The sequence below is a fragment of the Caretta caretta genome, chromosome 1 (genome assembly GCF_965140235.1).
Source record: "Caretta caretta isolate rCarCar2 chromosome 1, rCarCar1.hap1, whole genome shotgun sequence".
NCBI lineage: Eukaryota > Metazoa > Chordata > Testudines > Cheloniidae > Caretta > Caretta caretta.
Window position 1 is genome coordinate 4,956,334 of NC_134206.1, and position 13,121 is coordinate 4,969,454.

General features: G+C 44.2%; 1 protein-coding gene across 1 annotated transcript; it reads right to left on the reverse strand.

Moving 5' to 3' along the window:
* Positions 1–3,428: 3,428 nt before the first annotated feature.
* Positions 3,429–4,358, reverse strand: LOC125631447 (olfactory receptor 52D1-like). Its single transcript, XM_048838615.2, has 2 exons — positions 4,110–4,358; positions 3,429–3,872 (listed from the first exon to the last, which is right to left on the reverse strand). The coding sequence occupies exons 1-2, from the start codon at positions 4,356–4,358 to the stop codon at positions 3,429–3,431; spliced, it is 693 nt and encodes a 230-aa protein (XP_048694572.2).
* Positions 4,359–13,121: the final 8,763 nt, after the last annotated feature.

Consider the following 13,121-nt stretch of genomic DNA (forward strand, 5'->3'; position numbering starts at 1 on the left):
CCCCTGCAAAAGTTAAGGCTATTGTGGAGGTTCCCCCACCTCAAAATGTTAGCCAGCTGCGCTGGTTTCTAGGACTATTGAACTATTATGGAAAGTTCATCTCACAGTTAGCCACACTGCTAAAACCACTTCACGAACTCCTTGGGCAGACCTGGAAATGGACTGAAGCCTGTAATGTTGCATTTAACAAAGCTAAAAATGCATTGCTAAATTCTGAAGTTCTAACGCAGTTTTATCCATCCTTACCCCTACAATTGGTCTGTGATGCCTCCCCTTATGGAGTGGGTGCAGTCGTGTCACACATTATACCTTCCGGAGAAGAGAGACCTATTGCTTTTGCTTCACGCACTCTAAGCAAAGGAGAAACTAACTATGCCCAAATCGAATGTGAGACATTGGGAATCATTTTTGGAATTCAGAAGTTTCATCAGGACCTGTTTGGGCGGAACTTTACTCTTCTTATGGACCATCGCCCTCTGACGTCAATTTTTGGACTCTACCCAGCCATTTCCCCGTTAGCTGCTAGTCGTATGCAACGTTGGGCATTGTTACTTCAGCGCACACATAAGAAATCAAATATCGGAAATCCACTCTGCTCGGCAATGCTAATGGTCTCTCAAGGTTGCTTTGCCAGTCAAACATCAAGATACTGCCCAAATGGAAGTCTTCTACTTTGAACACGTAGAGAATACACCCATCACTGCTACTCAGATAAAGAAGGCAACTCTCGTTGACCCAGTATTGTCCCAAGTTATGGACCTGGTGATGCATGGAAAATCTCGACGAACCTCTCCGGTCTCACCGGACCTTGTTACCTACATGTCCAGGAGGACAGAGTTATCGATCTAATCTGGTTATTTGTTGTGGGGGAGATGTGTCATTATCCCACCACAACTGAGATCACAGATGTTAGAACAGCTACATTCTGGTCACTGTGGAAAGTGCCCATGAAGGAAATTGCACGAAGCTATTTCTGGTGGCCTGGATTGGACAGTGCTTTTGAAGAGAAAGCAAGAGCTTGTATGTCATGTCAGGGTGTCAGGAATGCACCCCAGTGGGTGCTCCTACACCCCTGGGACTGACCTGAAAACCTGTGGCAACATATTCACGTTGACTTTGCTGGCCCTCTTGAAGGAAGCATGTTCTTAGTGGTGGTAGATGCCCATTCTAAATGGCCAGAAGTCTCCAGAATGCAGTCCACTACTGCAGAGAGTACTATCCAAAAACTACGGGGACTCTTTAGTCGTTTTGTTCTGCCAGAACAACTTGCGAGTGACAACAGCCCGCAGTTCATCTCTCAGGAGTTTCAACATTTTATGAAGGCAAATGGGATACACCACATCATTACAGCACCATATCATCCATCGACCAATGGATTAGCTGAAAGATTTGTGCAGACAATGAAACAAGCTTTGAAATCAGCAAGGGGACAACACTCCAATGGCTGGATCTTTAGCTAGGGTGAACCCACGGTTATGGGGCAAAATAATCCCCGGGGTTTAGCCGGGAATGCAGGCAGTCTACCCTCCTCCTCTAGTTTAGTGTTTGTTTTATTTAGGAGATGTTTTTATGAAGGGGGGAGGAATATGTTGTATATTTGGTTGTCGTGGTAATAGCAGCTTGTTGTTGCTATGGCAACTGAGTTAGATGATTAGGGGGTAGCCCAGCCAGTTTGGGCTGCTTCGGTTAGTTCAGGGAGTGGAAAATAGATGGCTGCTTTCACGGCTCGCAGCTCTCTGTGTCTCAAGTGATTTCTTCCTCAACTGCTGCTCCCAAGGACACAACATGGCTGAGTGCTGCTTTTGTGACCACAGCCAAGTTCTCCCCTCAGGGATCCTTCTCTGGACCTTTCTTTTTATGGCTGCTGCTGCTCTGCCTCCAGCTCAGCTTGAGGTACTGCATCAGGTTTGCCACATTTTACTGCTTTAATAGCCCCAAAACACTTAAAAACTAATCTAAAAGTAGCCCAATCTCTTTCTTGAAAAAAGGGGTGGTTTTTTTTTATAAATGCATTGCTCTATACATCAAGTAACAAAAGAAACCTTTTGTTAGATACCTAGCATAGATCTGATTTAGAAAAGAAAAGAAAAGAAAGCTACAAGCCCCAGAAGGAGTTTTTTCCACATAACCTACAAATCTATGAGATGACAATCAAATTCAAAATCAAACCCCCAGTACTCGTCCTTGAATCCTGGTTGATAGGTGGGTGGTGTTTTAAAGAAAAAATAGCAAATTATGTTGTTAAAAATGGCCTTGCCCCAAGGGAGCCCGAAACTTCTGTTGTGTAAAAACAACAATAACATTATTATATTAGGTTTCAGAGTAACAGCCGTGTTAGTCTGTATTTGCAAAAAGAAAAGAAGTACGTGTGGCACCTTAGAGACTAACCAATTTATTTGAGCTTAAGCTTTCGTGATGAAGTGAGCTGTAGCTCACAAAAGCTTATGCTCAAATAAATTGGTTAGTCTCTAAGGTGCCACAAGTACTCCTTTTTTATTATTATATTATATATTTCTAATTGTATTCAATGATGCTAGTCAATGTCCATATTGTGAGATGCATTATTTTGTTACTATTAGTCCCTAAAAAACAACATTTCCTCCTCGGTGTCTTCCCTGGAAGTAGGATGCTTCTGGTCATACATATCAGCAGTAACCAGTGCAATCATTCTTTCATTGGTGCAAACTCTTCACAACAGATTTTGTATCATTGTATATGTGCAAAAATGAGATATCAGCCAATCTAGGTTGTGAAAGACTCAGGAAGGCAAGCGATTCAATCACCTGGACATATAGTGACAATCTCTGTTTCATCTGTTTCACAAACTGCCCTCAAATTCAGAGTAATGTGGTCCAGTTCTCAGAAACACATCGTTTCAAAACTCTCACCAAGAAGCTCTACTAGAATGCCCTCAATTCCTGCAGCACCTTTCCTGTATTAACATTTTCCAACCGTAACATTGAGTTTATCCTCCAAGGTTCAAGAAGGACTGGACGTAGAAAAATCAGGTATATTTCAGCACTGTCCTTACTTTATTGTCTTTGGCTATCAGAAAGGATGGCTTCAGTTTGTCAAACTGAACAAGATACCGGTTCAAACAGGGTATAATGGAATGCCACCTTGCTTCAGAAAACTACCGTATCTTCTGTTGGTTTGAAAGTCATGGAAAGAACAAGTGACAGGGTTTCTGGGGCTGAGGGCTGATAGATGACACTGAAAGAGATCAGGTGATGGCGAGAGAGAGGGAACTTAGCAGCAGAGAGATCAGTACTTGGTGAGACAGTGATAAGAGCTTAGGTGTGAGGAGCTTTTCACACTTGAACTTCCACAGTGCTGAGCTCAGCCAAAGTAGGACAGAGCACCCTTGATTAACAAGATATAATGTCACCCTCTTGTCACGAAGGCTTAAAATCAGTGGCACCGGGCAATCATATTCTGCAAGTGCACTTACACAATTTCTCACGAAGCTCTAAGGTTTTGGCCCCATAAATGATAGGATTGAACATGGGGAGGAGGAGGTAATATAGGTTGGTCAAGATGATGTGAAGATGGGGAGCATTTCCCTGACCAAACCGGTATGTCACAGTGGAGAAGAGGAAGGAAGGATAAGACATCTTCATCACACCGATATGGTCTGTGCAAGTGGTGAAAGATTTCTGGTGGGCTTTCTTGGAGGATACTGTGATGAACAGACCATAGGACAGGGCAATAAGTGTCAGGTCTAACATGGTGATTACAAATGCTATTAGCAAACCGTACATCTTGTTGACTGTAATGTCGCCACACGACATCTTCACCATGGCCATGTGGTCACAGCATGTGTGTGGGATCATGCGGTTGGCACAGAATGGCTGCCTGCTCAGGAGCAGGGGCTTGGGAAGAAGGAAGAGAACAGCTCTTATCAAACCCACTAGCCCTAGCTTAGCTATTCATGCATTGGTGATGACTATGGCATATCTCAGAGGGTTACATATGGCAACACAGCGATCAAAGGCCATTGTCATGAGGATGGCTGAATGCATAACAGTATGCATATAAAGGAAGAACATCTGGATGTGACAGCCACCCAGAGTAATACCTTTCAAATTGAACCAAACGATGCACATTACCTTTGGCACGATGGAAGTAGATGTGCCGATTTCTGTCAGTGCCAGCATGGAGAGCGGCAGGTACATCGGCTTGTGCAAAGTCTGCTCCTTGGCTATAACATAGAGAAGCGTGAAATTTCCCAGGAGGCCCATAATGTAGAAAATAGAGAAAGGGATGGAAATCCAGATGTGAGCAGCTTCCAAGTCAGGGATGCCCATTAGAAAGAATGCTGAAGCGTCAAAGTGTGTGAGGTTGAAAACTGCCATCATGTGTCGATCAGGGTCAGAAATGACCAAGGTGCCTGTGAAGGACAGCAAGTGGGTGGTGGGAGGGGGATTGGGGGTTTACACAATTTATAACAAACTGTATGGCAAATGTTTTATACTTATTACCAATCTAGAAAAAGGGTGTTGAGCAGTGATGTGGCAACATATGCAGATGGCACAAGATTATATAGGTCCTAGTCAAGTCCAGAGAAGTCCTCAGAGAGAGCTAACGAAGCCAAGTCAATGGGCAGCATAATGGCAGATGAACTTTAAACTCTAAGAAAAACATTGGCATCCAGGAGGAGAGGGATGGGAAACCATACAGAAAATACAATGCTATGAGATCAGTCAGGCGATGTTTCACCCTCCTCTGGACTCCTCTGTGTAGTACTGAGAACCATACTCACAGTGGATATTGCAGAACTAGAGGGGTTCAGGCAAGGGCAATAAGTAGGCTCAAGGGCCTGAGGAAGCTCTCAGCTGGAGAAAGGGTAAAAAGACTGGGATTGTTACCTTACAAAAGAGATCAATTAGAGGGGAGATGTGAAAATCTCTAAAATACTGCCTGGTAGAGAGTAGATTGAGAATGTATTCTCCATGTCTCCTAACACAAGATCAAGAGGACATTCAATAAAAGTGAAACATGGCAAATTCAAAACTAATAAAAAAAGAGTGCTCTCTTGACTCAATGCCTAATTAAACTGAGGAACTCGTTGCAACAAGAGGTAGTTGAGGCCATGGGCTAAGTGAGAATCAGGAAGGATTTGGACATTTACCTGGATAGCGAAATTAGCCACTTACAATATTTATAGCTAAAGACATATTTTGAAAGGCCTACCCTCGAACATGCTTTAGGGCACAAGCCTATCTCCAGCTGTTAGACATTAGGATGACACATTCAGGATGGATAAGTCATCCCCCTATCCAACTATTGCTTGGTGTCTTACCACTTCTTCTGCAGCACCTGGGGCTTTCAGTATCAGAGAGAGGAAACTGGACTAGATGAACCATAGGTCTGATCCACAATGCCATTCCTATGTTGGAAAGGAGCCAAGTTTCCCCCAAAGAAACAGATATAATCTGGCTAGGTTATGACTTTGTGCTCAACAGAATGGGCAGGAAGGCCACAAGGCTATTGGTGTTTAGGGCTACAGGTCTGCACCTCTGTTACCTCCTGTCATAAATATAAAGGGAAGGGTAACCACCTTTCTGCATACAGTGCTATAAAATCCCTCCTGGCCAGAGGCAAAATCCTTTAACCTGTAAAGGGTTAAGAAGCTCAGGTAATCTGGCTGGCACCTGACCCAAAATGACCAATGAGGGGACAAGATACTTTCAAATCTGGAGAGGGGAAAAGGTTTTGGTCTGTCTGTGTGATACCTTTGCAGGGAACAGATCAAGGATGCAATCCCTCCAACTCTGTAAAGTTAGTAAGTAATCTAGCTAGAAAATGCATTAGGTTTTCTTTGTTTTGGCTTGTGAAATTTGCTGTGCTGGAGGAAATGTATATTCCTGTTTTTGTGTCTTTCTGTAACTGAAGGTTTTGCCTAGAGGGATTCTCTATGTTTTGAATCTGACTGTCTGTGAGATTATTTTCCATTCTGATCTTACAGAGTCATTCTCTTATATGTTTTTGTTCTTCTAACAAAATTCCGTTTTTTAAGAATCTGATGGGGTTTTTTGGGTCTTAAACATCAAGGCTGGTTTGTGCTCATCTTGTTTATTCTCAAGCCTCCCAGGAAAGGGGGTGTAAGGGCTTGGGGGGATATTTTGGGGAAAGATGTCTCCAAGTGGGCTCTTCCCTGATTCTTTGTTAAATCGCTTGGTAGTGGCCGCGTACCAGGTTTTAACCTAAAATGGTAAGAATAAGCTTAGGGGGCTTTCATGCTGGTCCCCACATCTGTACCTTAGATTTCAGAGTGGGGAGGGAACCCTGACACCTCCCTTGTTTCTTTTGGTGAGACACTTTCTTGCAGGCACCCAGCTTTGTCTGAGGCATAAGATACAGATGTAAACAGGCAAATGTAAGAAGAAACATGTGTCAGCAACTCAGCTGCTAACCTTTCTCATGCCTGAATATCAATGACGTTTACAGATGACAAAAAATTTGGGGGATTGTAAATAATAAAGAAGACAGGTCACTGATTCAGAGCAATCTGTATTGGTTGGTAAGAAGGAATAATAAACATGAATTTCCAGTGTGACCCTGTGGCCGAAAGAGCCAATGTGGTCCTTGGATGATAACCACTGGAATCTCAAGGAGAGTAAGAGAAGTTATTTTATCTTTGTATTTGGCACTGGTGTGGCTGCTTCTTGAATCCTCTGTCTAGTTGTGGTGTCCCCAGTTAAAAGTGGATGTTTATCTACTGAAGAGTGTTCACAGAAGGGTCACAAGAATTAGTACAAATTAGAAAACATGCCTTATAGTGATAGACTCAAAGATCTTCATCTGTTTAGTTTAACCAAGATGGTTAAGGGGTGACTTGATAACTGTTGGAAACGACATACACTGGGAACTAGTATTGAATAATAGGCTTTTCAGGCTAGCATACTGAGGTGTTACAGCGAAAAGAAAAGGAGTAATGGTGACACCTTAGAGACTAAAAATTCATTTGATCATAAACTTTTGCGATAAGCTTTTGTGATAAGCATATGCTCCAATCAATTTGTTAGTCTCTAAGGTGCCAAAAGTCCTCCTTTTCTTTTTGTGGAGACAGACTAACATGGCTGCTAGTCTGAGAGGTGTAACACGATCCATCGGCTGCAAATCGGAGTTAAAGAATTTCTGATTGGAAATAAAGTGTACATTTTAAATGGTGTGAGTTAATTAAGCATTGGAACAATTTTCTATTCATGAGTACGTTGAAGTTAACCATAATTATCAGGTGACTGCTCTGCCTTGGAAATGTTACACTCGGTGTCTATTTCATGAAGCCGAGGGATTCCATAAGGCGCTGCATGGATAAAAGTTTTAGGTGAGAAAAATAATAACTTCACCCAATAAAATCTTTGCACTAAGGATGAATGTACAACCCTCACCATTCATAACTAACAGAGCTGGCTAGCAAATCGTCCCAGAGTATCACAGTGGCCCACTGTTTCTGTCAGCTACCAGTGGTTCCTGAATGTGGCAGCTGTATTGATCTAGGCCCTCACATGTCCCAGAGTTGCCTGCTCTCATTATATAATGTGCATAATTCTCAGCCTGTGAGTTGTTCCTGAGCAGCAGTCCTTGAAGCACCATGCACTGTGTATCGGTGTAACAAGAGAAGCAGCATAGGTTCCTTGGCATTTGTGGCCTGTGTGTGAGATTTCTGACCTGTGTGTTACTCCTGCCAGCCAAGGGAGCCGGTGTGATCGCAGGGACCTTACACTCTGCAGAGGAAGAGCTGTGGGGAGCGTGGGGCAGCTCGGAGGTTGTGGAATCCACAGGTGACTGAGGTGTATGGAAATGACACTGGCAACCAGCATGATGTTGGAAGAAAGGCAGCCTGGGATGGGGAAGGAGAGTTCAGACAGCGGGTCCAGGATATGGTAGGAGATTGAAGCAGCTGAGGTGCAAAGATCGGTGGTTCTTTCCACCAGTGAAATGTATGAAGTTATGTAAATAACATTCAACACAATTCGAAACAAAACGGAGAAATCGGCTGGTGTCTGCTGTTTATATTTAGGAGGTTCGCTAAACTCTCAGGTAGCTCTGTTTCATTGTGTGGCACCATCTGTTCTAGTGTTGGTGATCACAGGGCCTGGAGAGACTGAATCACCAGCAAAGCAATGTGAAACAGGGCCAGCCCAGTTGGGTGGTTAGAGGGGTGCAGCAGTTCTCATGGCTCCCAGACTGCACCCCAGGGGTGACAACCCATCCGTCTTATACCCTCTGGACCTCAAATTTGGCTGCAAGGCATCTATGACGCAAGTATGGGGCTAGGGACAGTAGCCCAAACAGGAGAGCCACATGTAGCAGTTCTTTGATTCCTGTACCACCATGTTCTCACCCATGTTCTCACCGAAGCACGGTCATTTTAGTACGGGAAGAGAAGAAGTAATCACGCAGTCAGTGGAGAAGTCCCATTGGACTAGCTCTGACCCAGGATATCATAACCCATTTCTGCACCAATCTGTGAAAGGTCAAAACAGAATTGAAATGTGATGCCTCCCTGATGCAGAGAGTAGATTAACCATTAAAACAGTTGGCAGCTGTCAGACATAAAACAAGTTAACACCTCCCAAGGGCCACTGGCAAATACCATTGATGTCAGAATCCTGGGAGAAGAAACCCTTTTACACGCATTTCAGCTTGCATCAGTTCAGGATCATGTAATTTGCCTGCGACAGGGTGGCACTGATTTTTCAGAGGCGAAGGGAATGGCTATTACAGCTGCATGGGCGGTGTGCAGCTGTACAATGCTACCATCAAGTGAAATGTGTTTCTGGCCCCCAATCTTGTGGCAGCGTTCCCAGTGAGTGCAGGTGGCCTTGCACTACACACAGGAAAGAAATCTATCACCATGTGCTGCGCTGAACCGTTCGCAAACTGCATTTTGCTCTGTAAATCTGAGCCCCTGTTATTGGCAGATCATTTCTTCACTCCCGGGTGGGCTCTCAGGCTGCAGTTCTCTAGGGTCTATTTTCTGCTTTTCCCGCTGCTCACAGAGTCCAGGGAATTCTACGGGAGTCCTGGCCAACCTGACAGTTTGCAGGGAGTGTTCAGGGGGATTATAAAGGTTGCTGTGCAGCATGTGAAGTGTCAGCCATGTGACATTCACACACTGATTCTCAAGCCTCAGCCTTGCAGTAGCCGTAAGGAGATTTCCCTTCTCTGCTGAGCAGGATTGCGGTGACTTGCCTGTTTCTGCATTAAGGTTAGTGCTGAGGGCTCAGGAAGGGTTCCATTGTTCAAATCAATAACCATCTGGGGGAATTCACCAGCAGGGTGACTTAAATTGTTTAGTACTCTTGGAAACACCAAGGGATTTACCTGGTAAAATTGGAACTACAAATGTATTGGAAAGAGTTTAGACAAATATTGCGTTTTAAATTTGGTTCCTTGTCTCTTACTGTGTCCTTCTATCTGTCTCAGTAACTTCCTTTTTTTTTGTGCTGTGTGGTTTTTCCTCTGGTTCGCTCAAGTTTTCCAATTCAGCAATGTCACTGCCCTGTTAGGAAATGCAGCCAAAGCCTCTGCAGTGGGTATCTGTGAACCAGGGTGTTCACAACAAGAATGGGCCACACACTGGCAATATTCTGCTCTCTCATTCTGCCTTCACTGGGTTACTCCAGATTGACACTGGCCTCTCTGAGAGTAAAATCAGGGCCCCTGTGTTTTGAAATTCCCAACTTTCATTCCCGGTCTCAGAGCACCCCATGAACTGGGGGTTTCCCCTCAGACTCTTTCAGCACCCTAACAGAATTGCATTTTCTGCAGCAGGACCCAAAGCCGCGATTTTCACAGCCAGGAGCCAAAAGTTAAACACTCAGGGTGAATCTGGTCTCCTTTGAGATCAAAGGCCAAATTCCCAATGGATCCAGGAGTTCCCCCTAAATCCACATGTAGTGACTTAAATAAATGCCCTGATTTAAATCAGCGCTGAGTCTCCAGTGACTTCATGTGGAGCTCTCCTGTGGCCTCTAAGGACGGGTGAGCTTCTTAGGACCCAAGAAGAACTTACAGGAAAGTTGCTGATATCTCAAACTCACAGGCTTAAACCTTCAAAACAATTAGGATAACTTTTTTTCAAGGGGGGAGAGGGGTCTTTTCTCTCTGAGCCCCCACATCTCTGTTTCTGGAGAGGATGAGAAACACAAGAGGCAGTAAAATTAAAAGCACGTTTCTGGTTTAGAGGTGGTGTTGCAAATGTCCCCGGGGGAGCTCCAGAAACATACCGTGTGTGGGGGCCTGGGGATGGGACAGCAGGACATGCAGTGTCCAGATCAGAGTGACTCGGAGTCCTGAAATTATGGAAAATGGGGACTGGACGTCCTCCCCAATGCACAGCCCAAAGTGGTGTCATGAGGCCTCCTGCATCCGGGAGGTGTCTCAGCCTGGAATGTAAAGTGGATCATGTTAGGATATGGATATTCAGGCTTCTCTGCAAAGGCCTCTACTTTAAGAATTTAGGTGTATTCTTATCACTTGGCTAGTTAGAGATAGAAAAGAAAGAATCAAAATCACTGTCTGCCAGTGTAAGTTCCTTCTCCTACTGAGACAGTCCAAGGCCCTGTTATTAGGCTAAGACCTTTGGCTAAGCAGCACAGGCAGCCATAAGCTGGGAAGCGACCAGTCACATCCTCACATTCCAAAATAGTCACATTGAAAGAAGGTGTTATTGGGCTGTTATGATACAATCCTGTCCTGATAATGCCTATCACCTCCAGAGAAAGGGAAGTGCCTAGAAGATGTAAAAGGAAATTGAGGTTGATAGTTTTCTGTCTGGTAAGAAATCACTTATCAATAGACACAGCTGGGAAACTCTTATGTCTTTATAGATGTAGTTGTGAAATCCTCACTTCTGTATTGTTTTGTCATTATAGTTCCCACTTTGCTATTGTTTATTGGCATGGTCTCTGTCTGGATCTGTGATTTTTTCTGTCTGCTGAAAAATTTATTTTGTAAACTAATTAAGGTGGTGGGATATAATTGGTTAGCTAATCATGTTACAATATGTTAGGATTGTTTAGTTACATTTCAGTAGAATGATTGGTTAAGGTATAGCTAAGAATATTACTATATAAATTAGGGGCAAACAGGAAATAAGTTGGGATTTGAAAATAAGGAAAAAGGAACTTGTATTTAAGCTTGCTGGAAGTTCACCCCAATAAACATCGAATTGTTTTCACCTTCGGACTTCGGGTATTGTTGCTCTCTGTTCATGCGAGAAGGAGCAGGGAGGTGGGAGAGTGAAGGAATAAGCTCTCTAACAGATCACACTGTAGCAGATTTTCTCTGACACCGTCCCCGTCTGGACCATCCTTCGTCCTGTGAGAACCTGCAGTGGCTAAGGACAGTCAGGAGGAGGGACTGTTATGTCATTTTCTGTTTGTTTAAGTTCAATGAGGGAATTAAGCACAAGAAAGCAGAAAAATGACTACCGACGCTGGAGCTACAAAACTAGAGCTGGAAAAACTGGAAGCAGCAGAGAAGGGAAACTACGGCAAATTTCAAACGTGGCAGGCAGCAATGAGGCTCAAAGAAGAGAAGACTGCACACCAAAGGGCTATGGAAGAAAAAGAGCGAAAGAGAGAGAGAGAGAGAGAAAGAGAGAGAGAGGGCGGGAAGAAAGAGAGAGAGAGAGAAAATGAAAACACCAACTGGACTTGATAAAGAAGCAGAAGCAGAGGCCCCTGAGCCAAGTGACTCCCATCACTCCAAAAATCCACAAATGGGAACACTCGTGTCCTGCAGACAGTCAGGAGGATGATATTGCTGAATATCTGACTGCCTTCGAAAGGCTGTGTGTGATACGTGAAATCCCTGCTGGTAAGAGATTGCAAAATTCACTGGCAAAGCTCCAAATGAATTCAATGGAATGCCTAACGAAGATGCTTTAGAGACTACTGTGAATTTAAAGATACTGTTTTGCGAAGTTTTCAGATTAACCCTGAAACATATAGAGTTAAATTTAGGAATCTTAAGAGGGATATTGGGATGAATAATGGGGAATATGTAAAGAACGTGAAAGATTTTTTGGGAAAATGGGTGAGGGGTAAAGAGGTGGCAAGTTTTGAAGGAATGCTTGGACTTTTCGCTCAAGAGCATTTCCGCAACATATGTACGGCTGAAGTAAATCAGTGTCTGTGGGACAAAGATGTAAAGTCTGGGGCTGAGATGGCTTTTTTAGCTGATGACTTTGATTAGACTCAGGTGTCTATTGAGGGCAGGCCACAGAAAGAGGGGTTTACAACTGGTGGGAAGGGAGGATCCCATTTTGCCCTTCGGAAGACAGTACGGGGTTGGGAGCCTAAACATTCTCTGACCCAAAAACATTCCTCTAACCCCCATCCCAAATCTCCTGTAAAAGCAGAAGAGCTCAAAAGGTGCTATCAGTGTAATTCCACTGATCACCTGAGGAATAAATGCCCTGTGCTAGGAGGAAGCAGGCAACCAATAGCTCATGTTAGTTCTGCTGTCCTCACCACAGAAATTCCCCAAGCAACAAAAAAATAATCATATTGGTTTTGTGAGATTAGCCTCTGCAGAACCAGACATGAAGCATGTTAACGCTCTCCAAATGGATGGTAGGAAGTACTTGGAGCAGAGGGATACAGGGGCCCAGATTTCTCTGATGAAGCAGAGTGTGGTCCCAAAAGACAGTATGCTACCTGGCCAAATGGCCGAGATTGTGAGGGTGGGCGAAAGCAGATTCCTCATACCACTAGGTAAAATCCTTGTGGTGTGGGAAGGTCTGGAAAGTGTTTGGACTGTGGAGATTGGAACACCTCTTAGTCGACCTGCTCCATGCTCATGTTTTTTTCTGTGCAGCTCAGCTTAAAGTATTTGCCTGCCGCAGGAGGGAGTTTTATCCTGGGACCCGAGGGAAAGAGTAAGGTCTCAGGAACTGCTGAGAGAATGGGAGAGAATCTCTTTGATTCTTCTGCAGCAGCGGGAAGCCACATGCTTCCAGGCGGGAGGGTGGTTGAGACCAACTCCTGCACTCAAGCTGGAGGCAACATCGCAACAGGAAGGGATAGGGGTATAATACCTGCCAGGGAGAGAACTGTCCAGGTTGTTACCTTCCAGCAGGTCACAGCTGAACCAGAGACAAACTC

Bases quoted from the DNA above. Each gene is read 5' to 3' on its own strand.
- LOC125631447 (XM_048838615.2), bottom strand. From the start codon at position 4,358: ATGATGGCAGTTTTCAACCTCACACACTTTGACGCTTCAGCATTCTTT. The intron at 3,873-4,109 runs GTAATGTGCATC...CTTCTTCCCAAG, and splicing joins CTACTTCCATCGTGCCAAAG to CCCCTGCTCCTGAGCAGGCA.